Source organism: Girardinichthys multiradiatus, chromosome 1 (genome assembly GCF_021462225.1).
Source record: "Girardinichthys multiradiatus isolate DD_20200921_A chromosome 1, DD_fGirMul_XY1, whole genome shotgun sequence".
NCBI classification, from domain to species: domain Eukaryota; kingdom Metazoa; phylum Chordata; class Actinopteri; order Cyprinodontiformes; family Goodeidae; genus Girardinichthys; species Girardinichthys multiradiatus.
Window position 1 is genome coordinate 2,364,273 of NC_061794.1, and position 22,071 is coordinate 2,386,343.

The 22,071-nt window shown below is 40.5% G+C and overlaps 1 protein-coding gene and 1 long non-coding RNA gene across 15 annotated transcripts in view; one reads left to right on the plus strand and one right to left on the minus strand.

Annotated features, from left to right (window-relative positions):
• Window positions 1-3,092: 3,092 nt before the first annotated feature.
• On the minus strand, window positions 3,093-6,348 carry LOC124870366. The gene is made up of 2 exons (XR_007038748.1): window positions 6,242-6,348; window positions 3,093-3,891 (listed from the first exon to the last, which is right to left on the minus strand). It is a non-coding gene; the product is annotated as an uncharacterized LOC124870366 (long non-coding RNA).
• Window positions 5,460-22,071, plus strand: part of LOC124870306 (protein-serine O-palmitoleoyltransferase porcupine-like) — a 65,402-nt gene continuing 48,790 nt past the window's right edge. For 3 of the 14 annotated variants that reach the window (XR_007038747.1, XR_007038744.1, XM_047368994.1), the window contains exons 1-11: window positions 5,473-5,705; window positions 7,092-7,227; window positions 7,489-7,681; window positions 13,464-13,507; window positions 15,109-15,290; window positions 15,380-15,510; window positions 18,950-19,075; window positions 19,213-19,313; window positions 19,586-19,662; window positions 20,385-20,448; window positions 21,432-21,486. Coding sequence is in view for 11 of the 14 variants with exons in the window: in XM_047368994.1 (XP_047224950.1) it covers window positions 7,092-7,227; window positions 7,489-7,681; window positions 13,464-13,507; window positions 15,109-15,290; window positions 15,380-15,510; window positions 18,950-19,075; window positions 19,213-19,313; window positions 19,586-19,662; window positions 20,385-20,448; window positions 21,432-21,486 (1,109 nt within the window). In the remaining 3 variants the exon portion in view is untranslated. The other 11 variants (XM_047368984.1, XM_047368975.1, XM_047368911.1 and 8 more) reach the window with 10 other exon arrangements.

Here is a 22,071-nt window from a genome sequence, read left to right on the forward strand (position 1 = left end):
TAATAAATAAAGGCAGCTATTGAGACCCCGTTGAGAATTAGTCATCCAGAAGGTTGGTTTTACTCAGCAGATCATTCTTAAAACATTACTTTATTAAAATAATATTTTATCTGATCTTGCATTGTGAATGGTTGTCTAAGTTAATTCCAAGACTAACTTCACGTCACTTCCAGATTCTTCAAGATAATCCTTGGTTCTCAAACATAAACATGGCATGGTAATGTTGCATCACTTTTTTCGGTCATGATTTTCAATCATCTCTCATCAACTTGTATATATTGTACATAGCCCATTAGTCTTCCCTATTCTTTAATTCTGCTTGGTAGTTAGTTGGATTGTTTTAGCATAGTAAAGAGTTTGTTGATTGAAATATGTTTGACTTTGAGTTGACTTATTTTTGTTTTAGAAATTCTTGTATTTTAAGAAATTGTGTGAATTCATTCCATGTGTGTGCAGAGTTTTTGCTGTTCAATAATGTCAGAGTTCGTCCCACACCTTTCTATTTTGTCCTAATACCACCGCCTTATTGGGCTGGTATTCACAGGACAACCCTTAACAGACTGAAATATTATTTGATAAAATATTAATATTAAATAATATTCTCAGATTCATAATCTTAACACTGTATTGCCAAACATATTGGGTAACACCACCATAAATTCCTGTGTTCAAATTACTTCCGTGGGTGCAGATGTATAAAGTTTTTGAGGAGAAACTTGACTGGACTGTCCTGATCTCAACCTACATGCACATATTTGGGATTCATTAGAGCTGAACCGAAAGTTGTAGCTTTCCTCATTTGACTATGAACACACTAGATGTTTACAGACTAGTCAAAGTTAGTAATGCTAGAAGTGGTGGGTCCATCAACAAATTGGACCTTATAGATTAAGAATCGGATGTCATCAAAGTTTGGATACAGGTAAAAAGTAAACAGACAAATATTTTTGGCAATCAAGTGTATATGCCAATTGGTAGAAGTATCAGACAGCATGGGATACATTTCCACTGTTATGCTGATGATACTTACCTATATCCATAAATCCTGATGAGTCCATTCAGTCAAGTAGACTTCAGGCATGTGTTGAAGATGGACTGAACTTACAGCGCTTTTCCAGTCATACCGACCACTCAAAGCGATTTACACTACAGCCACATTTCCTTAACCGGAATCACTAACATGCACTAATTCATACACCGATACACTGCCCAGGGACACAAGGACATGTGGCCGGAGGAAGCTATAATCGGACCCATAACTTTCGAAATGTTGGGAGACTACTCTCCCGACTGAGCCACAGTCGCCTCATAAAAACCTGGATGGTTTTAAGTTTTCTGCTTTTAAATTCAGATAAGGCAGAAGTTGCCATCTTTGAATCAGAGAATCAAAAAAGAAACTGTTTAGTCACCGACCTAATCTGGTTGGCATTAACTTGGGCTCTGGTAGTAAAGAACCTTGGTGTTATCTTTGATCAGGAAATATCATTTAAATACTATCTTAAATAGGATGTACTTCTTTCACCTCCATTATCCTTTCTAGGAGTGATGCAAAAACATATTCTATGTATTTGTTACTTTAAGGCAAGTCCACAAAATGCAGTTAAAAGCCCACTGCACCCTTCTGGTTTAAGCTAGGCAACTGCAGGAGGCATCTGTTTCCTCTTTCATTTGTGAAAGAGGTTAATTGAAGCAGACAGTGTGTGTGTGTGATGGTTATTTCCATCCCAGGTGCATGTGTGTAAGTGTTTATAAAGTTCACAGTTTAGTTTGAAATGTTTTTAGATGTATTTTAAGATAAAGCCAGGAGTGATGATGACAGAGAGGCAGAAGAAGTTATGTTAAATTAAAAACATAAAACACACAGCCATTAAGAACCTCAATTCAGCCGATGCCTCCCACAGACAAACAACATCCCCAACAATTTTGAAAAGCTTCCAACACCACTACTGCACTCATATTGCTATAAGGGCACCATCTGTAAATGCATTAGCTTTAGCGAATGAAAATAATTTTCCTTCAATCAATGTGCAACTCATTTGTAATGTGTAAATGTGAGCTCGGTACAGGAGCTAGAGAGCACTGTTTGAACTTCATACAGACATTGTAGAACAAAACGGGTACAGACCGACAAACTTTTTTTTTTGGACCAGTTTCTTTAATAGGTTGCTGATGTCACTCAAGAAGTTGTTGTTTTGCTGTAATTCACTACCAATATCCCTCATGGTGGGGTCAATGTCTCTCCATAATTGCAGCACAGCATTGAGTGAGCACCCAACCGGACTCATGTCCTTCTGCAACCCAGGTCCGTGATGCCTCTGATTCATGTGTCTCCGGTTATGCACGGTCAGGTGCAATTGAGAAGATTGCTGCAGAATCGGGTTTTTCAGATCCAATGTCCCTGGCGCTACACTACCCAGTTTCAGCTTGATCTGCCTATAAATGTCAACTTAGATGACTCAGTGTGTACTTTCTGTTTAATATTAAATTGAATGGCATAGTATTTTGATTGATAGATCCACATTGTCATACATACCATGCCACCTTCTGCCATTTTAAAAAATTGTATTAATTATACCGGAAGAATGACTGCCAAACCCTAATTCGGTCTTGCCTACACCTCGGACACTAACACTTCTATTTCACATTTCCTGACTTTTCTCTTTTTTTGCCTTACTGACTGCATTTGCCATGGTTATATGGACACAGAGTGGAAGCCTGCTGTGTATTTATACTAATTTTCATATTTATTTATGGGTGGGTATAGGGTGGCCCAGGCGGCTCTCTCTCTATTTCATTCAAATTAGGATGTATTAAGGAAAGGTATACAAAATCTTACATGCACAAGCTTTTATAAATTTTTTCTTTGTACATCTTAAAATTTGTCACTTCGCAAACAATTAGTGTTAAAGACGAGCACTGTTTTATACATGAGCGCCCAGAACACTGCGGTCAAGTGAGCCGACAGTCAGAAATACGCGGACACTAGCTCTCTCTTAAAGATTAGATTCGCCCGTACAAGGTGCATTACGGTAATGGAGCAGAAAGGACCCGATCCTGGCAACGGTTGAGAAAATAAGAGGAAAACAGAAACGTAACCTACAGAACATTTTTATTATTTACATTTTTACAACTTTCACATATTTATTTTATGTAAAAGAATACATTTTTAATAATTTTACTGTACAGTTTTGGAGAAATACAGAACTCAAAGTATCTCAAAATGCTCATCCAGTATATGACACAAACTCTTCAGATTATGGTAAATGGTCATCTACACTATAATCAGAATAAATATTTTATAATTTTACTATACAGTTTTGGAGAAATACCTTGTCAAAGTACCTCAAAATGCTCAACTGTTTAAGTGTGTTTGGTCTGGATTTAATGCAGCTGTTCAGTTTTCCTGATGGAAGTGGGACAATCAGCTTGTAGCATTGGATGGGAGGGGTCTTTTGCGATGCGCCTGGCTTTCCTCTGAAGTTGTATAGTGTAAACAGAGTCCATGTCGGGCAAACGGCATCCCATAATCCTGTGTGCTGTCCTCACCACTCATGATACTTCCTTCTTCTCCTGTGCAGTTCCCACACCACACTGTCATGCTGAGACACAGGGTGCTTTCCACTGTGGCCCTGTAGACATTTGTAAGCAGCTGAAAAGAGAGAACAGTCTGTTTTCATTTCCTGATGAAGAAGAGCTCTTGTACCTTCTTCAACAGGTGAGGGGCGTTTCCAGTCCAGGAGAGGTCAGAGGAGATCTGGATGCTCTTGCACTTTAAGCTGTCCAGACCCTCCACCACTTCCCACAGCATACATAGAGAAGAGCGTGTTCAGCCGTCCTGGACCTCCACTAATCCACTGCCCACCATTGTTTCAGATGTTGGACCTCATTGACCTAACCAAAAAGAAGCGTTTGTGGTAATTTGTTGGGGTAGTTGTGTATTTCTCCAGAAATCTACAGTGAAATTATGAAATACTAATTCTGGTTATAGTATAGATGACCCACTAACATAATCTAAAGAGAGTGTGTTGTCACCTCTCATGGTTTTGGAGAAATGAATTCCTGAAAGTGGGACAAATGCATATAATGGTTGAGCATTTTGAGGTACTTTGACAAGATATTTCTCCAAAACTGTACAGTAAAATTATTAAATATTAATTCTGGTTATAGTGTAAATGACCCTCTAATATAATCTGAAGAGATTGTGCTGTCACCTCTCATGGTTTTGGAGAAATAAATTCTTCAAAGTGAGGCAAAAGCATATACTGGTTGAGCATTTTGAGGTACTTTGACAAGGTATTTCTCCAAAACTGTACAGTAAAATATTAAATATTTATTCTTTTACATAAAACATGTATGTGAAAGTTGTAAAAATGTAATTAATATAAATGTTCTGTAGGTTACTTTACTGTTTTCCTCTTATTTTCTCAACCGTTGCCAGGATCGGGTCCTTTCTACTTCATTACCGTAATGCACCTTGTATGCACAAAGCTAATCTTTAAGAGAGGCTGGCGTGACCGCGTATTTCTGACTGTCGGCTCACTTGACCGCAGTCCCAGAACCTGCCTGCAGCGGTGGGGACGCACGTAGTCGGAACATCAAGAGCAAGTTATAGTTATAACTTTCACTATCAGATACACAGCAGCTCTGATAGAAACGATTGAGTTTGTTAGCGGCAATAGAGCAGAGGGCACAGAGATGAGAGGGGTCTGTCTGTGGGTGGCAGTGGATAGGAGAACGAACCTAAGATAGGCTGTACCTGCAGTTTTATGTGTGTTCCTCAGGTGACAGACCCGGTTCAGTTTCTTTATATCAAAGTGATGGAGCAGCAACCTGACTCAGACCAGGGGGACAGATTGAGGCAGCACATTTTTCTCTCTCCGCCTGTAGCACGAAAAAAACTGGTACATTACTAGAGTGAATTAACGAACTGAAACTCAGACTTTGTCAGTGGCTCAACCATTTCTGTGTTTGAGATTAGTTTTTTTTTTAACACTACTACAAAGGCAAGTAGTTAGAAGAAATAATTGAAAATGTAACTTAAATATAAATCCTACATTTTTATCCGCAGACATTTTGAAAAAAGCAATTCTTGACCATAATCTGATGGTTGAAGGGCCCGCTTCTGGGTCCCCCCTCTGCTCTGGGCCAGGGACAACTGACACGTTTGTCTCCCGAATACGCCACGCCCACTCCCCCCACCGCCCACTCCCCCCCCCCCCGCTCTGTCCTCACCTCCACCACTGTCAGCGTCAGTGATTATATTTGCTATATTTTATTTATGTCTACTCAGAAATCAATTTCATGTAAGTAGAATTTAAGTGTGGTGAAACCAATTTTATGTTTGAACGGCCTGCCACAGCGTTGTGCTTTGTGGTTCTCTGATAATAATAATAGTAATAATACTTTTAAAAAGTGACGTATTTCCTGTGATGGAAATTACGTTATTTCCGGTTAGGTTTCTGAAGCAGTGCCATGTCCCCTCCAGAGCCTAAGCTGTTTATTCATGCTATTGCAACCATGCGGGATGCTGCAGAAAGCAGGTTTAAATAAAACTTATAGTAAGTTTGAGCTGAGACAAACATCTAATAGCTTAGGTTTCATTGAGTCTTTTATCTTTTTTTTTTTTATCTGTCTTAATCTGGTAGTCCAGAGTAATTCTAAAGTTAGGGAAAACTCTGGAGTGGCCCTTCCAGAAAGAAAGAAAGGTAAGTCTGCATTTTCCCTCCAAACTATAACAATCACGACATTGCTAACAATGGATTACAAACCAACTGTTGATACATTCAAAATATAGGGAAAATAAGGGTAGATGCATGAAAATTATTAAAGAAAATAACATAAATATAGTTAGCTAGAGTAAGTAAACTATAATTAACCAACTGATATGTTAAACAATGTACATAAATTGCAAAACGTCATTATATGAAGAAGATATTGTATTTATGTGAAGTTCTCTTTTATGAATTAGAAGAAATTAGGTTGCTTATCTAAAAAATTACTTGCATATAGTGAAGTTCATATCAAATAATGAAGTATTTTTTTATTAATCGGATATATGGGCCCATGGCCCATATTCATAAAAAATCCTATGAAAAAAAAAGTAACACCAAGCGACGTCCTTTTAAGAAAAATCTTATAACTCTAAGAATTCTTCTTAGAACATAACAACGAGCATGCAGCTGTTGAATGTGACGTATACCCAATCCGAAAGCAAAGTGAGAGAAACAAAGATGGGAATTACCCTGAACGAACGTTTGATCTCGAGAGGGAATTGCGAGATTTCCCGTCTGACATCTTAAGTAAGTGAAGTTTGTTCGTGTGTGGTGTGTTGTGCTTGCCGTGTGGCTGGACACCACACAGTAGGATAGAGCTGAAAAGATTTATCGAATAACTTGTGTACCGCGACTTGTAAAATTCCTCGTGGCAAATTATCTGCCTCGAGGCTTCGTTAAATTATGTTTTACTGTTTGTAAAACAGTAAAACATGTTTCGCCCGGATATGTATTAGTGTTGCGCAATACTCTCACTTCCGCCAATGAGCTGTTGATCAGAGATGACGCGTGGACACTAAGGGATATTAGCAGCTATGGAGGAAGAAGGTGAGGGGAAAGAGACTGAAAGCGGCAAAAGTATGGGATCACTTTAGACTAAATAGAAAATAAAACTGTTAAATGAATTTGGCATATCATCCTCCATGCTGCAACACCTTAGCAATAGTTTTAGCCATTAGTATGGTTTTCCTTTTTTTTTTGCTTTCCTTTTTTGTGTCTGGCACTAAACTTCTGCTTTGGAAGCTGTAATTCACCTTCATTTTCTGTAAGTGTAGTATTTGCTTACGGCTCACAGTCAAAATAAAATTTTTGCAAACACTTGACCAATATAATAATAATATAGTCTCCATTAAAACAGGAATAAACGTTTGCTATTTACAATTACTCAACAAAACTCAGTTCTTTGTAGCCAAATTTCTAAACTCAAACCCATTTACTTCAGATTAATCTTAGTTTTGTCTGGATAGTCTGGATAACCTCTCTGTGTGTGTGTGTGTGTGTGTGTGTGTGTGTGTGTGTGTGTGTGTGTGTGTGCGTAAGATGGAGCTAACCAGCAGGCTGATGATATGGCAGGAGCTGGCTGAGAGCTGTGGCATCACTACTTTACAGCAGAGCCTCCAGCAGGTGTGGAGGCTGCTTCTTCTCTGTCTTATCTGCAGAGTCTGCTTCAGGCTGGGTGAGCTTCAGCAATCGTAAACCTTTAAAATAATCACATTTAATACTTTGATATATTTTGTTCCATATTCATTTTGAAATATTTATGTAAAAAAAATGCACAACCATTACATTTGCCTTGATTTTTAGCAGCATTTTACAATTCCTTGTCATTGAGTTTTTATCATGAAATGTTTGTAAAAAGATTACATGATGATAACCGATGAGCTAGAGTAATAAACCTATCATGTTATTTCACTGCTTTGCTGTTTCTGTTTCCCAGTAGTTTCATCGACTGTGAAGCACGTCATGTCCATGTTGACTGGAATGTATGGCCTATTCCTATTCTTGGAGCTGCACATGTTGTGGGTGCTGTTGCTCGGTATTATCTGTTACCTCAGTCTCGTACTCTGCAGACACTCCAGCAATAAAGGCCTCTTCCTGTCAGCTGTTATCCTTGTCTACCTTCTCATTGGGTAAGAGCACAGTGTAAAAAAAACAGTGACATTCTATATTCTTTGATTAAAACTCTGCTCACACGGCTGGCAGTGTGTTATCTACAGTGGTATTTAGAGAAAGACTAAATGCAGTTTAACATCGTTAAGAAGCTTGTGTTTATTCTGTCACTTTATATTAAAAGCTTTAGATCCAAAAGTTATTTCTCTTGCTCAGGCCTGGATTATGAGGGTGTGGGCATATGCAGGGGTATGCAGCCTTTACTTTCAATGGAGCCACAGGTTGCAGGCCCTTGGATTAGAGATCTACAAAGACATTTTATGGTGAATATAAACACTGATGGTTATGTATTACACATCAACACAGAGCATAGTATTAAATAGAACTGATGCTGGACGATATCAGGAAAACATGTAACTGTGACACTATTACTGAATATTGCAATGACAATATCAATTATGATTAAACCCCATTTTGTGGACTATTATTTGTAAGCTTTAGTATCTTCTACTAAAAATGTAAATTTCATCTTGGCATGATTGGAAGTTTGAGTCCTTAAATCAGGCCAAATATATCATTGGAATGCCGAATGTGATGCAGATTATGACTGATATGATAGACTTTTAATTTCCCTTTGGGATTAATAAAGTATTTTTGAATTGAATGGAATGATGCTCTTAGTGTAGTCCAATCTGGATGCCATCCTGTCTTTGCAAAATAATATTTAAGGAAATATTATCTGGATTGAGAATCAATAACCTTTCTGGATAAGTGATTTTTTAAATGATGTTTAAGTACCTATCACATTGGGTAATGGACTACTAAAATGGCGACGAGGAGCGTCTATTAACTCTTATAAGATGGTGACCAGTTGTATATAAAAATTTTACTTTGCTGGCAAAAGCATAAGTTGGTTTTGTTAACAAAGGAAAGTAGCTTATTTACCAACCCCGTTAGTCCAGGTTTACTTGACATAACCTTAATACAAAGATTAAGATGCATATGAGCGCTTGTGGCGCGTTATGGTCGATCTGTGTTTAAAACCACCCATTAAATAAAGTTTGTATCAACTTCAAAACCAAGCCGATTGCAACCTCAGGCTCTGTGACCTGTTATCTCTCAAATGGTTTAGATTTTAGCACCACAAACAAAGCAAAACATGAAATAAACAATATTTAGATTTTTTCATCCTAAACTAATTTTCTCTGCCCAAACACCACCTCTTACTTCAACCGTTCTGAAGAAGAGGGGATGGGAGGTCCTTCAGGCACTGTTTTGGGTAGCGAATTTGGCCTGCTCCAGCTATGTGGTGGGCACAAACAAAGAAACGTTGCAGCTATTCTCAGTAAAATGAAAAAGAAAGAGACATTTGAGATTTATTTTTCAAAATGTACCCCAGCAAATAGATACCAAAATTAAATTTGAAATGTAAAATTTGAAAATGAAAAAGCATTTCCAGAAATGCTTTTTCATTTTAAGAATGTGGCTGCATTATTATTATTATTATTCGTTCGTTCGTCGTCTTCCGCTTATCCAGGACCGGGTCGCGGGGCAGCAGACTCAGCAGAGATGCCCAGACGTCCCTCTCTCCAGACACCTCCTCCAGTTCCTCCAGGGGGAGCCCAAGGCGTTCCCAGGCCAGCCGAGAGACATAGTCCCTCCAGCGTGTCCTGGGCCGTCCCCTGGGCCTCCTCCCGGTGGGACGTGCCTGGAACACCTCCCGAGGAAGGCGTCCAGGAGGCATCCGGTATAGATGCCCGAGCCACCTCAACTGGCTCCTCTCGATGTGGAGGAGCAGCGGCTCTACTCCGAGCCCCTCCCGGATGGCCGAGCTCCTCACCCTATCTCTAAGGGAGTGTCCGGCCACCCTACGGAGGAAGCTCATTTCAGCCGCTTGTATCCGTGATCTCGTTCTTTCGGTCATGACCCAAAGTTCATGGCCATAGGTGAGGGTAGGAACGTAGACCGACCAGTAAATTGAGAGCTTTGCTTTTCGGCTCAGCTCTCTCTTCACCACAATGGACCGGCACAGCGCCCCCATTACTGTGGCAGCCGCACCGATCTGTCTGTCGATCTCCCGCTCCATTCTTCCCTCACTCGTGAACAAGACCCCAAGATACTTAAACTCCTCCACTTGAGGCAGGAACTCCCCTCCAACCTGAAGAGGACAAGCCACCCTTTTCCGGTCGAGTACCATGGCCTCAGACTTGGAGGAGCTGATCCTCATCCCAGCCGCTTCACACTCGGCTGCGAACCGCCACAGCGCATGCTGTAGGTCTTGGCTAGAGGGGGCCAGCAGGACCACGTCATCCGCAAAAAGAAGAGACGAAGTCCCCAGTCTCTGTTTCCACCAGGGAATGCGTGATGGCAGGATTGAGGAGATCCTCGAAGTACTCCTTCCACCGCCTGATAATGTCCTCAGTCGAGGTCAGCAGTCTCCTGCCCCCACTATAAACAGTGTTGGCAAAGCACTGCTTCCCCCTCCTGAGGCGCCGGACGGTTTGCCAGAATCGCTTCGAGGCCAACCGGTAGTCCTTCTCCATGGCCTCACCGAACTCTTCCCAGGCCCGAGTTTTTGCCTCTGCCACAGCCCGGGCCGCAGCACGCTTGGCCTCACGGTACCCGTCAGACGCCTCAGGAGTCCCACAAGCCAACCACAGCCGATAGGACTCCTTCTTCAGCTTAACAGCATCCCTTACTGCCGGTGTCCACCACCGGGTTCTGGGATTGCCGCCACGACAGGCACCGCAGACCTTACGGCCGCAGCTATGGGCAGCAGCATCGACAATAGATGCGGAGAACATGGTCTACTCGGACTCTATGTCTCCAACATCCCCCGGGATCTGGTCTGGTATTATTATTATTTGACCCATAAATAAAATTAGTAATCAATCATCCTATTTGCATTTTTTTCTTCAAGACTGCACATTTTACGCCATAATCAAAAATAAAACAAAGCAGACATTGCTTTTTTGTTTTCGTGGCCTGCCCGCAAAGTACTGCCCAGAACACGAAAACGAAAAAGCATTCTGAGCGGCGGGCGCAGAAGAGTGACGTCAGCAGCGGCCCTACCTCAACTCCCTGCTGACCGAGCTACCCATCTTGTTCGGTAGGGGGCGCTGTGCACGTCTGCATTGCATTACATTGCAAACGTGCCGAGAAATTGATTGAATTGCAGCAGGGCCGAGCTCAATTTGTGGCAGTGGCAGGCAGAACTGGCAGTTCCGGTGGCAGTCTTATGGCTAGGGACATCCAGTGTGTTTTTAAGCATTTATTTATAATTTTCTGTGAATGACAATTCAGAATGGCCACTCGTGCTCTATAATAAACCGGCTGTTTGTGCAATAAATCTTTGTCATTCTTTCAACACGTCACACATACACTTAGTGCTATTTATTTTCCATGTCAAGTAAATACAATCACCTTATGTTATGGGTCTGAAGCTGTTTATTAAATAATAATCAATAATGAAATCATTATTTAAAGGTAACAGGCTATAACAACATTGACATCCGGTTTGCCAATAATCAGCATTGGCATCACTTCCGGTGGCAGCTCCACAAACACTGGCCCTGTCCCAATACTCGCACTTCCACCCTTGTGTCCCTGAATTGCACGTTCCCGTTGATGGGTTTGAGTGCGTAGTGTGTCCCAATTCTCCAGAGTGGTCCTTAGCCCCGTCCCATTCGTACCCCACATCCGCCCTTCGGCGAAGCCCGCATTGAAGCGGACTTTGCCGAAGTATATTACCCACAATTCACTGCTGCAGATGACGTTCTGAGCAAAAACCAATCACAACCGTCAACGTAACCAGCCATCAAATCAGAATAATAAGAACTGCGTAAACTTTAGACAGCAAGCCGACAAATATATGTTTTTTTTACTGGTTTTCCAGGCTCAACATTGTAAGATACCGCTGGGTTCAGGGTGAGTCTGGGCAGTCATTAGGCCAGAACACTGAAGTTACCTTTCAAACAAACACTGACGCGGCAAGAGTCTGGTGTATAAACCTCTGTCGCTTCCTGCACTTTCTTCTCCTTAAAACAATTGCTTGTTGCAGTTTTAAATAGTTTTTTTTAGCAGCAAGACTGTGAAAACAGCACTGGTTCCCACCCTTTTTGATGTTGCAGTCACGGTGCAGAGGTGAAAGTCGATGACGTATCCTCTACTGTCCCAATTCTCCAATTTTGCACGCTTGTAACCTGAGCACTTCAACCCTTACACGTACTTGTACAAAGTAAACACTTCATAGAGGGGCGTAGGGTGTAGTGTTGGAATTGGGACAGGGCCACTGGCCCAGCGTGAGCACCCTCAATTTCGTTGTAAATGATACTTGGTACTAAAACTACCAAGCAAAATGAAAGAATAAGAAAAACCAGTGAACTATATACAATTGAAAGAACATTGTTCTGAAGGAAGGATGTCCTAGGGTAAAAGTTGAGCAAAGTTGTCCAGTCACGTGGTGGACATTAACAAAGAAACATTAGAGCTGCTTCAGTGGATGCGATCTGGGGTCGGGCTGCGGTGACGCTACCTTTTTCCGGGGAAACCACTTTCCTCGATGTTGTTAGAGACAGGGTCTCTGCTGGGAACCCCCTGGTTGCATCTCTGTAGGCCTCACACAGAAAGGTTAAAATTGCTGCATTGGCTCCCGGTTTTGTTTTTAGGATTGATTTTAAGATTCGTTTAATGGCTTTAAAATGTCTTAATGGTTTCTGGCCTTCCTATCTTACAGAACTGCTTTTAACTTATAGTGGGAACATTGGTTGTGTCTAAACTGAGAATTGAATAGATTCTCATAGTAATTACTGAATTAGTTATTTATGTCAACGGGTTCTACTATTGTATCACCATTATTGTTTTGGCTGTGATGTTATTTTAATTTCAAGCTATTTAATTTGCCAAGCAAGAACCCCACTGGGCTTCTCCCCTTGGTCATAAAATTGTTGATCAAGTATTAGCATATTCCAAGCAGCCCTATCTTCAGACAATTGATTACACTGTGCTCTTAATAGTAGCAACTCTTTTTGCTGCTATTTTTAAGTACTTGTTTTTCTAAATTTCTGATGTAGGCACCACCTAGGGCGATGTTGTACCATATTCTTATCCAAGTACGAAAGGGATCAAGGCCCATGATCTGATATAACTATCCTGTCATATTAACAATCTTTTATTGTGGAAAGTAGACATGCTGAAATCAGAAAATAATCTATACCTGAATATGTCTGAAAAGTGCTCGAATAACATGAGTAAATTGTATCAGCAGGTTTTAAATGCTTACAAATATCAATCATATTAATTTCCTCTGAACTGGTAAATAACTACTCCTGCTTTGTGTTTATCCACACCTGTAGACCTATCCATAACTGTATTCAGTGTGCAATTTCAGTTGCCAGCAAATGAACTGTAGGTCAAGGATAAAAATCCTCTCCTAGGTTTTCCTCAGCCGAGTTGACAAATAATGAGTACCGTAGTCCTGTATGGACCCATTTGTATCATTATGTGGCTTCAGAATAAAATCTAATAAAAAATTTACTTAAGCTCCAAAGTACATAGTCTTAAACTGAGTGTACTTTGAAGTGATGGTTGTGATACATTTTATCATTTAACAAAGCATAGACATTACTATTATTATTATTTAGTTTTTTTTATTATAATCATTACTATTATCAATACTAGTCATACTGGTAGTATGCATTCAGACTGTTTTTTTTCACAGAAATGAGCTTTAAAATATAGTCCAATATACTAAAGGCTGTTACTGTGAAAGTTTGAAAGAATTATCTTCTTGATTTATTTCAGAGAGTTGCAATTTATCGATATGGGAACCTGGAATAAAATACGAGGTAAGTACAAAATGATTTATACCCCTGGCAGATTTAGGTGATCTGCTAATTCCACCAACATGTTTCTTCTGTCTGCAAGTATTAACATTTAGGAGTGACTGAGCTAAAGTCCAGATCTTTGAGTAGGGGGATGGCAAGGAGGACTCCTAACCCCAAAATAATATAATAAAATAATATTCATCATAAAACATTTTTGACATGGCATTTTGTATTAAATGTAAATAAAAAACGTACATGTTGAACACCTTAACACACTAACAAAGACAAGGATGGAGTATATGTACAAATGAAGAGGAAGCAGCTATGGTCAGGACTAGGTATCACTGTTATGCATTTGGGAACAAAACAATAAACTCTTGGTTTGGCAAATTAGAAAGGAAACTGTTGAAAAATGTATACATTCACTAGTAATAGAAGAATGCATTCTCAGCCCAACCAAGAGACATAGTCCCTCCAGCATGTCCTGGGACATCCCCCGAGCTTCCTCCTTGTGGGATGTGTCTGGACCACCTCCCGAGGGAGGCGTCCAGGAGGCTTCTGACACTGATGCCCGAGCCACCTCAACTGACTCCTCTCGGATGGCCAAGTTCCTCACCCTATCTCTAAGGGTAGTACTCAGCCACCCTGCGGAGGAAGCTTATTTTAGCTGTTTGTATCCAGGATTTGGGTCATGACTGAAAGAACGGGTGAAGGTTTTTGTCCACCGTGGTGACTTCAGCCTGGGTGATGAAAGAGTCCCCAGTCTCTGCTTCCACCAGGGAAGGCGTGACAGCAGGATTGAGGAGATCCTCGAAGTACTCCTTCCACCGCCTCATAATGTCCCCAGTCCAGGTCAGCAGCTCCCGACCCCACTGTAAACCGTATTGGCAAAGCACTGCTTCCCTCTCCTGAGGTGTTGGACGGTTTTGCCAGAATCACTTCGAGGTCGACCAGTAGTCCTTCATGGCCTAACCGAACTCCTCCCAAGCCAGAGTTTTTCTCTGCCTCAGCCCGAATCGCTGTACGCTTGGCCTCACGGTACCCATCAGCCGTCTCAGGAGTCCCATAAGCCAACTGCAGCCGATAGGAATCCTTCTTCCTTTACTGCCGGTGTCCACCACCAGGTTCAGGGATTGTCGCTGCAACAGGCACCGCAGACCTTAGGGTCACATCTATGGGCGGTAGCATCAACAATAGAGGCAGAGAAAATATTCCACCCGGACTCTCAAACCTCCCCCACAAACGATGGGAGTTGAATACCTCCCTGGTTGAGGGCTCTGACAGACGTTCCCAGCAGACCTTCACTATACTTTTGGGCCTGCCAAGTCTGTCCGTCTTCCTGCTCTGCACTTGTCAGCGAGTGTCTGGTGGCTGGGTTCCTCTTCGTGGGACCCGGCTGGGCCGAGCCCGAATGAGAGATATGAGGCCATCCCCCAGTGGGCCCACCACCCGCAGCGTGAACTATGAGGGACTGGTGCAAAGAGGACACGGGAAGCAGATGAAGTGGGAGACCTCGACGACCTGATCTCCGGATTTTCTTTTGACGATAGCAAAACACCACAGTTAATAAAAGTTAATTTTAAAGTGAAAGAAGTGCAATTTTGAAAATATGTTTGTGTCAGGTTCTCAGATGGTGGTGGCTATGAAGGTCATCTCCCTGGCGTTTGAGCTTGACAGAAGAAACTTGAATAATCTGCCATCCCCTTCTGAGTTCCTTGGATATGTTTTCTTCGTGGGTACTGTTGTCTTTGGGCCATGGATCAGCTTGTACAGTTACAAAAATGCACTTAATGGTCCAAAACTGGTGAGTGTTTTTTAGTCATATTTGCATGTCCGTTTAAGGTATTTATTGTCAAATGTGGTTTGGTGATGATCCAATGGTTTGTTCCCCAGAACTACTTGTGGCTGTATAGTTCCCTCCTTAGTCTTCTAAAAAGTCAGATCTGTCTGCTGGTGTCTACCTGCATCGCTCCATATCTTTTCCCTTTGTTCCTCCCAATATATGGAAACTCTGTAACACAAAAGTAAGTATTACATTTATTCAAATCTTGCTGGTTTTGCCTAAGCAACAGCCTTTAGAATCTCTATTCTTGATAAAGCCCTTTTTTTCTCTCTTTCAAGATGCATTTGAAAGGGGTAACATATATATATATATATATATATATATATATATAGGTCCTGAGTTCAACTCCCGGCTGGGGTCTTTCTGGATGGAGTTTGCATGTTCTCCCTGTGCATGCGTGGGTTCTCACCGTCCACTCCGGCTTCCTCCCACAGTCTAAAGACATGCCTGTTAGGTTAATTGGTCTTTCTAAATTGCCCTTAAGTGTGTGAATGAGTACGTGGTTGTTTGTGTGCTGCCCTGCGATGGACTGGCGACCTGTCCGGGGTGTACCCCGGCTCCTGAGTGTGTGTGTATATGTATATATACAATACAGACCAAAAGTTTGAACACACCTCATTCAAAGAGTTTTCTTTATTTTCATGACTATGAATATTGTAGTTTCTCACTGAAGGCATCAAAACTATGAATTAACACATGTGAAATTATATACTGAACAAAAAAGTGTGAAACAACTGAAAATATGTCTTATATTCTAGGTTCTTCAAAGTAGCCACCTTTTGCTTTGATTACTGCTACGCACACTCTTGCCATTCTGTTGATGAGCTTCAAGAGGTAGTCACCTGAAATGGTTTTCACTTCACAGGTGTATCCTGTCAGGTTTAATAAGTGGGATTTCAAGCCTTATCAATGGGGTTGGGACCATCAGTTTTGTTGTGCAGGAGGTGGATACAGTACACAGCTGATAGTCCTACTTAATAGACTGTTAGAATTTGTATTATTGCAAGAAAAAAGCAGCTAAGTAAAGAAAAACGAGTGGCCATCATTACTTTAAGAAATGAAGGTCAGTCAGTCCAAACAATTGGGAAAACTTTGAAAGTGTCCCCAAGTGCAGTTGCAAAAACCATCAAGCGCTACAAAGAAACTGACTCACATGAGGACCGCCCCAGGAAAGGAAGACCAACAGTCACCTCTGCTGCGGACGATAAGTTCATCCGAGTCACCAGCCTCAGAAATCGCAGGTTAACAGCAGCTCAGATTAGAGAACAGGTCAATGCCACACAGAGTTCTAGCAGCAGACACATCTCTAGAACAACTGTTAAGAGGAGACTGTGTGAATCAGGCCTTCACGGTAAAATAGCTGCTAGGAAACCACTGCTGAGGACAGGCAACAAGCAGAAGAGACTTGTTTGGGCTAAAGAACACAAGGAATGGACATTAGACCAGTGAAAATCTGTGCTTTGGTCTGATGAGTCCAAGTTTAAAATCTTTGGTTCCAACCACCGTGTCTTTGTGGACTCTACATGCATAAGGGCTATTTGACCGAGAAGGAGAGTGATGGGGTGCTGCGTCAGATGACCTGACTGCCACAGTCACCGGACCTGAACCCAATCGAGATAGTTTGGTGTGAGCTGGACCGCAGTGTGAAGGCAAAAGGGCCAACAAGTGGTAAGCATCTCTGGGAACTCCTTCAAGACTGTTGGAAAACCATTTCAGGTGACTACCTCTTGAAGCTCATCAACAGAATGCCAAGAGTGTGTGAAGCATTAATCAAAGCAAAAGGTGGCTACTTTGAAGAACCTAGAATATAAGACATATTTTCAGTTGTTTCACACTTTTTTGTTCAGTATATAATTCCACATGTGTTAATTCAGTTTTGATGCCTTCAGTGTGAAGCTATAATATTTATAGTCATGAAAATAAAGAAAACTCTTTGCATGAGAAGGTGTGTCCAAACGTTAGGTCTGTACTTTATATACTGGTCCTTCTCAAAATATTAGCATATTGTGATAAAGTTCATTATTTTCCATAATGTCATGATGAAAATTTAACATTCATATATTTTAGATTCATTGCACACTAACTGAAATATTTCAGGTCTTTTATTGTCTTAATACGGATGATTTTGGCATACAGCTCATGAAAACCCAAAATTCCTGTCTCACAAAATTAGCATATCATTAAAAGGGTCTCTAAACGAGCTATGAACCTAATCATCTGAATCAACGAGTTAACTCTAAACACCTGCAAAAGATTCCTGGGGCCTTTAAAACTCCCATCCTGGTTCATCACTCAAAACCCCAATCATGGGTAAGACTGCCGACCTGACTGCTGTCCAGAACGCCACTATTGACACCCTCAAGCAAGAGGGTAAGACACAGAAAGAAATTTCTGTACAAATAGGCTGTTCCCACAGTGCTGTATCAAGGCACCTCAGTGGGAAGTCTGGGAAGGAAAAAGTGTGGCAGAAAACGCTGCACAACGAGAAGAGGTGACCGGACCCTGAGGAAGATTGTGGAGAAGGGCCGATTCTAGACCTTGGGGGACCTGCCGAAGCAGTGGACTGAGTGTGGAGTAGAAACATCCAGAGCCACCGTGCACAGGTGTGTGCAGGAAATGGGCTACAGGTGCCGCATTCCCCAGGTCAAGCCACTTTTGAACCAGAAACAGCGGCAGAAGCGCCTGACCTGGGCTACAGAGAAGCAGCACTGGACTGTTGCTCAGTGGTCCAAAGTACTTTTTTCAGATGAAAGCAAATTCTGCATGTCATTCAGAAATCAAGGGGCCAGAGTCTGGAGGAAGACTGGGGAGAAGGAAATGCCAAAATGCCAGAAGTCCAGTGTCAAGTACCCACAGTCAGTGATGGTCTGGGGTGCCGTGTCAGCTGCTGGTGTTGGTCCACTGTGTTTTATCAAGGGCAGGGTCAATTCAGCTAGCTATCAGGAGATTTTGGAGCACTTCATGCTTCCATCTGCTGAAAAGCTTTATGGAGATGAAGATTTCGTTTTTCAGCACGACCTGGCACCTGCTCACAGTGCCAAAACCACTGGTAAATGGTTTACTGACCATGGTATCACTGTGCTCAATTGGCCTGCCAACTCTCCTGACCTGAACCCCATAGAGAATCTGTGGGATATTGTGAAGAGAACGTTGAGAGACTCAAGACCCAACACTCTGGATGAGCTAAAGGCCGCTATCGAAGCATCCTGGGCCTCCATAAGACCTCAGCAGTGCCACAGGCTGATTGCCTCCATGCCACGCCGCATTGAAGCAGTAATTTCTGCCAAAGGATTCCCAACCAAGTATTGAGTGCATAACTGTACATGATTATTTGAAGGTTGACGTTTTTTGTATTAAAAACACTTTTCTTTTATTGGTCGGATGAAATATGCTAATTTTGTGAGACAGGAATTTTGGGTTTTCATGAGCTGTATGCCAAAATCATCCGTATTAAGACAATAAAAGACCTGAAATATTTCAGTTAGTGTGCAATGAATCTAAAATATATGAATGTTAAATTTTCATCATGACATTATGGAAAATAATGAACTTTATCACAATATGCTAATATTTTGAGAAGGACCTGTATATGTGTATCTTTCCTTTGATATGCTATTCAGGTGGCTGCGTGCTTATGAGAATGCAGTGTCCTTCCACTTCAGTAATTACTTCGTGGGTCATCTGAGTGAAGGCACCAGCATGTTGGCTGGAGCAGGCTTCACAGAAGAGAAAAACAACATCCAATGGTAACCTCTACTAGTCTTAACTGCTGTATGGACACTATAGTTGTTTAGGTGATGGTGAAGTGTTTGTGAAAAGATGAACTCAATAAATGTAGAATGTAATGATGTATTTACATGCAGTCTTTGGATTTTTTGTACAGGAATATGAGCATAGTGAAGCCTCTCAGTGTGGAAATGCCTCGCTCCATGGTGCTGGTTGTGATATCCTGGAATATTCCAATGTCCCAATGGTTAAAAAACTGTAAGTCCTAGCCTCCGCTATTCATTATTACTACACATTTTTGTTCAAGTCACACACCCAACCTTGTTCAAACCAATGCAATGGTGAATATCTTTGTCTTATGTATTTAAATGCGAGGATTGAGATAGTTAAGACACTACTTTATGATTTGGTAGTACTATTTCCTTTGTATCGAGCAAAGTTAGAATTTGCTGCTTCTTTTGAAAGGCACAGAAAGAGCCACTTTCTGGTTTTTAAATGCTTTTTCACTGTTTTCTTTCTGTCTTCCTCAGATGTGTTTAAAACCTCAATGAAACTGGGAACTTTCCCTGCAATCCTCGTGACATACTCAGCCAGCGCCCTTCTGCATGTTAGTCACATTTAGGCATATTTGTTTGTTCACGACTCTCTCTCATATAAGATGGACAAAACTGATGTGTGTGTCTGTGTACGCTTTGATCCTAATTAGACTGTACTATTATTTCTATACTTGCTGTGATTGCCTTAGTGAGCTGCCTAATGTTCCTGGGTGAACAAATCTGATTTGTTGAAAACACATAATGTTAACAGGAATAACAAAGGTCTGTGAGACTGTAGGACCTACATCACTGCTTTTTATTTTCCAACACAGTGCATCATTTTTAGCTCTAGTTGCCGATGCATTTTGGATTAAAGGTTCCTGTAGGTTTCTCTAGCTGTAACTTTTACTTTGCATATTAACAGATCAGGAGAATTAAATTCATACTACTTAAATTTTGTTCAGTTTTGTCCAGTTCAGTGTAATTTCTTTAAATAAAATTAGATTACGACAAAGAAATGAATACCCAGGTCAATTTTCTTTCTGGATTCCAAATCTTTATTTGCCTGGCTAAGTAGATTTTACCTTGAATCTTTCCATTGCCTTATTTATTTCCTCATTTTAACTGTTCAACATAGTCTATTTTCATTTGCTAATCCTGAAAAACGGTATAATAAGAAGTATATAGATATGAAAAGTATAAGTAATGGTAACTTATAAATTTGAAGGCTGTGTGGACCGTGAGGGATTTGCTGAATAGTTTAAGCTGTTTCTGTGGTGTTTGTTTTCTTTAGGGTCTGAGTTTTCACCTGGGAGCAGTTTTGCTTACACTGGGATTCATCACATATGTTGAACACGGTATGTAATCATCTCTGCCTGTGTAATGGAGTATAGGTAGCTTCATGTGTGCCTTATATATGTAGTACACATTCATGATTTATTGCTTCATTTTGAAATGACACTTATGGATTTATGACAAATGCCTCACAATTTTTTATATTTCCTTATTCAAATTTGTGTTTACTATACAGGGTTCATACAGGTGCTTGAAATCCTTTAAAATGCTTGAATTTTAAGAAGCTGTTTTCAAGGTTTGGAAAGTGCTTGATATTCAAACTGCACAGTTTTGTAATAAAGAGTACTAACAGTTTGATTTAAAACCATAGTTTGATATTTTTATGTAAAAGGCACACAATTCTTACATTTAAGCTACTTTACAATTTTGCAGGTAAATTGCAAATGGATTGTTTAAAAGCTTGGATAGCGCTAGGGTTTTCAGTCATCTACTGAAATGTGCAACATCAAAACATTTTTATTAAAAAAAGTTAGTAAATTTGATGGCTAATGGTTTCATTACGCAAAAACTAGCTGTGGCTTGGCCCTGTTCCATCATGCGTGCTGTGCTGCTGATGTCTTTTGGACTCCCATAAATATGTCATTTTTATATTAATACTATAACTTGCAATATTTGAGATTGTTGATAAGCTCCCTTCACATAGGAAATTGCTGTGTGTCGTTGTTATTAAGCTTAATGAAGAATAGGCGCACAGAGATAGACTGCTCTGAAGTTTGGTGCTGGAAACATTTAACTTGAAAATGTTTGAAAAGTACTTGAATTTTCCTATGTGAAAAGTGTAAGAATCCTGATTATAAGAATGATTTCTATGTATGTTTTTATTTTTCTCATTTTTGCTAGATGTCATTTCACTTTGTATTCTGAAGCACTGCACATTTGTTTTTCATACATGAAATGCCATTTATTTTTTAATTGATTAATTAATTTATTATTACATTTTTTGCCTGTTGTCAGTTCTGAGAAAGAAGCTTGCATTTATCCTTAGTGCCTGCATCCTGTCCAGGCCCTGTGCGTCTGACTGCAGACATCGACACAAGAAGGTACAGTCTTAGGTTTATTATTATGTACATTGCTGCAAAATTAACTAAAGAAAGCAATTAAATATCCAAACACACAATGACAAACATATAAGGCCACCACGTGATCAGGAATCATTATCCTAACAACTTTCGGTATTATGGAACAATGGATGAAAGAGGTCATTTGAGCATTGGCGTTTGGCAACAGCAAGCTCTACATATTTCAAATAAACACAGACAAATTATCTCCACAATAAAATAATTTATTAACAAAACAATTCAACTTGAAGTTAAAATATTTCAATTTACGAACTGTTTAGGCTAGAAACAATTAAACTAAATACTACCAAGCAAAATAAAGGGATAAGCAAAACTAATTAACTATATACAATAAGAGGTAAAGGACATCAATGAAAACGATGCAATGATATGTTTAAGAACCAAGGTGTATTTTCAGGAGTTTGGAAAAAAGGTGAAATTTGTCTTAAAACTAAGAACAATTGTTATGTGTTCAGACAACAGGTCACAATACATATCAGAAGGGTAGATGAAACATTATTTTAATAAAATAATATCTTAAAGAACAATTTGCCAAATTAGAAATAA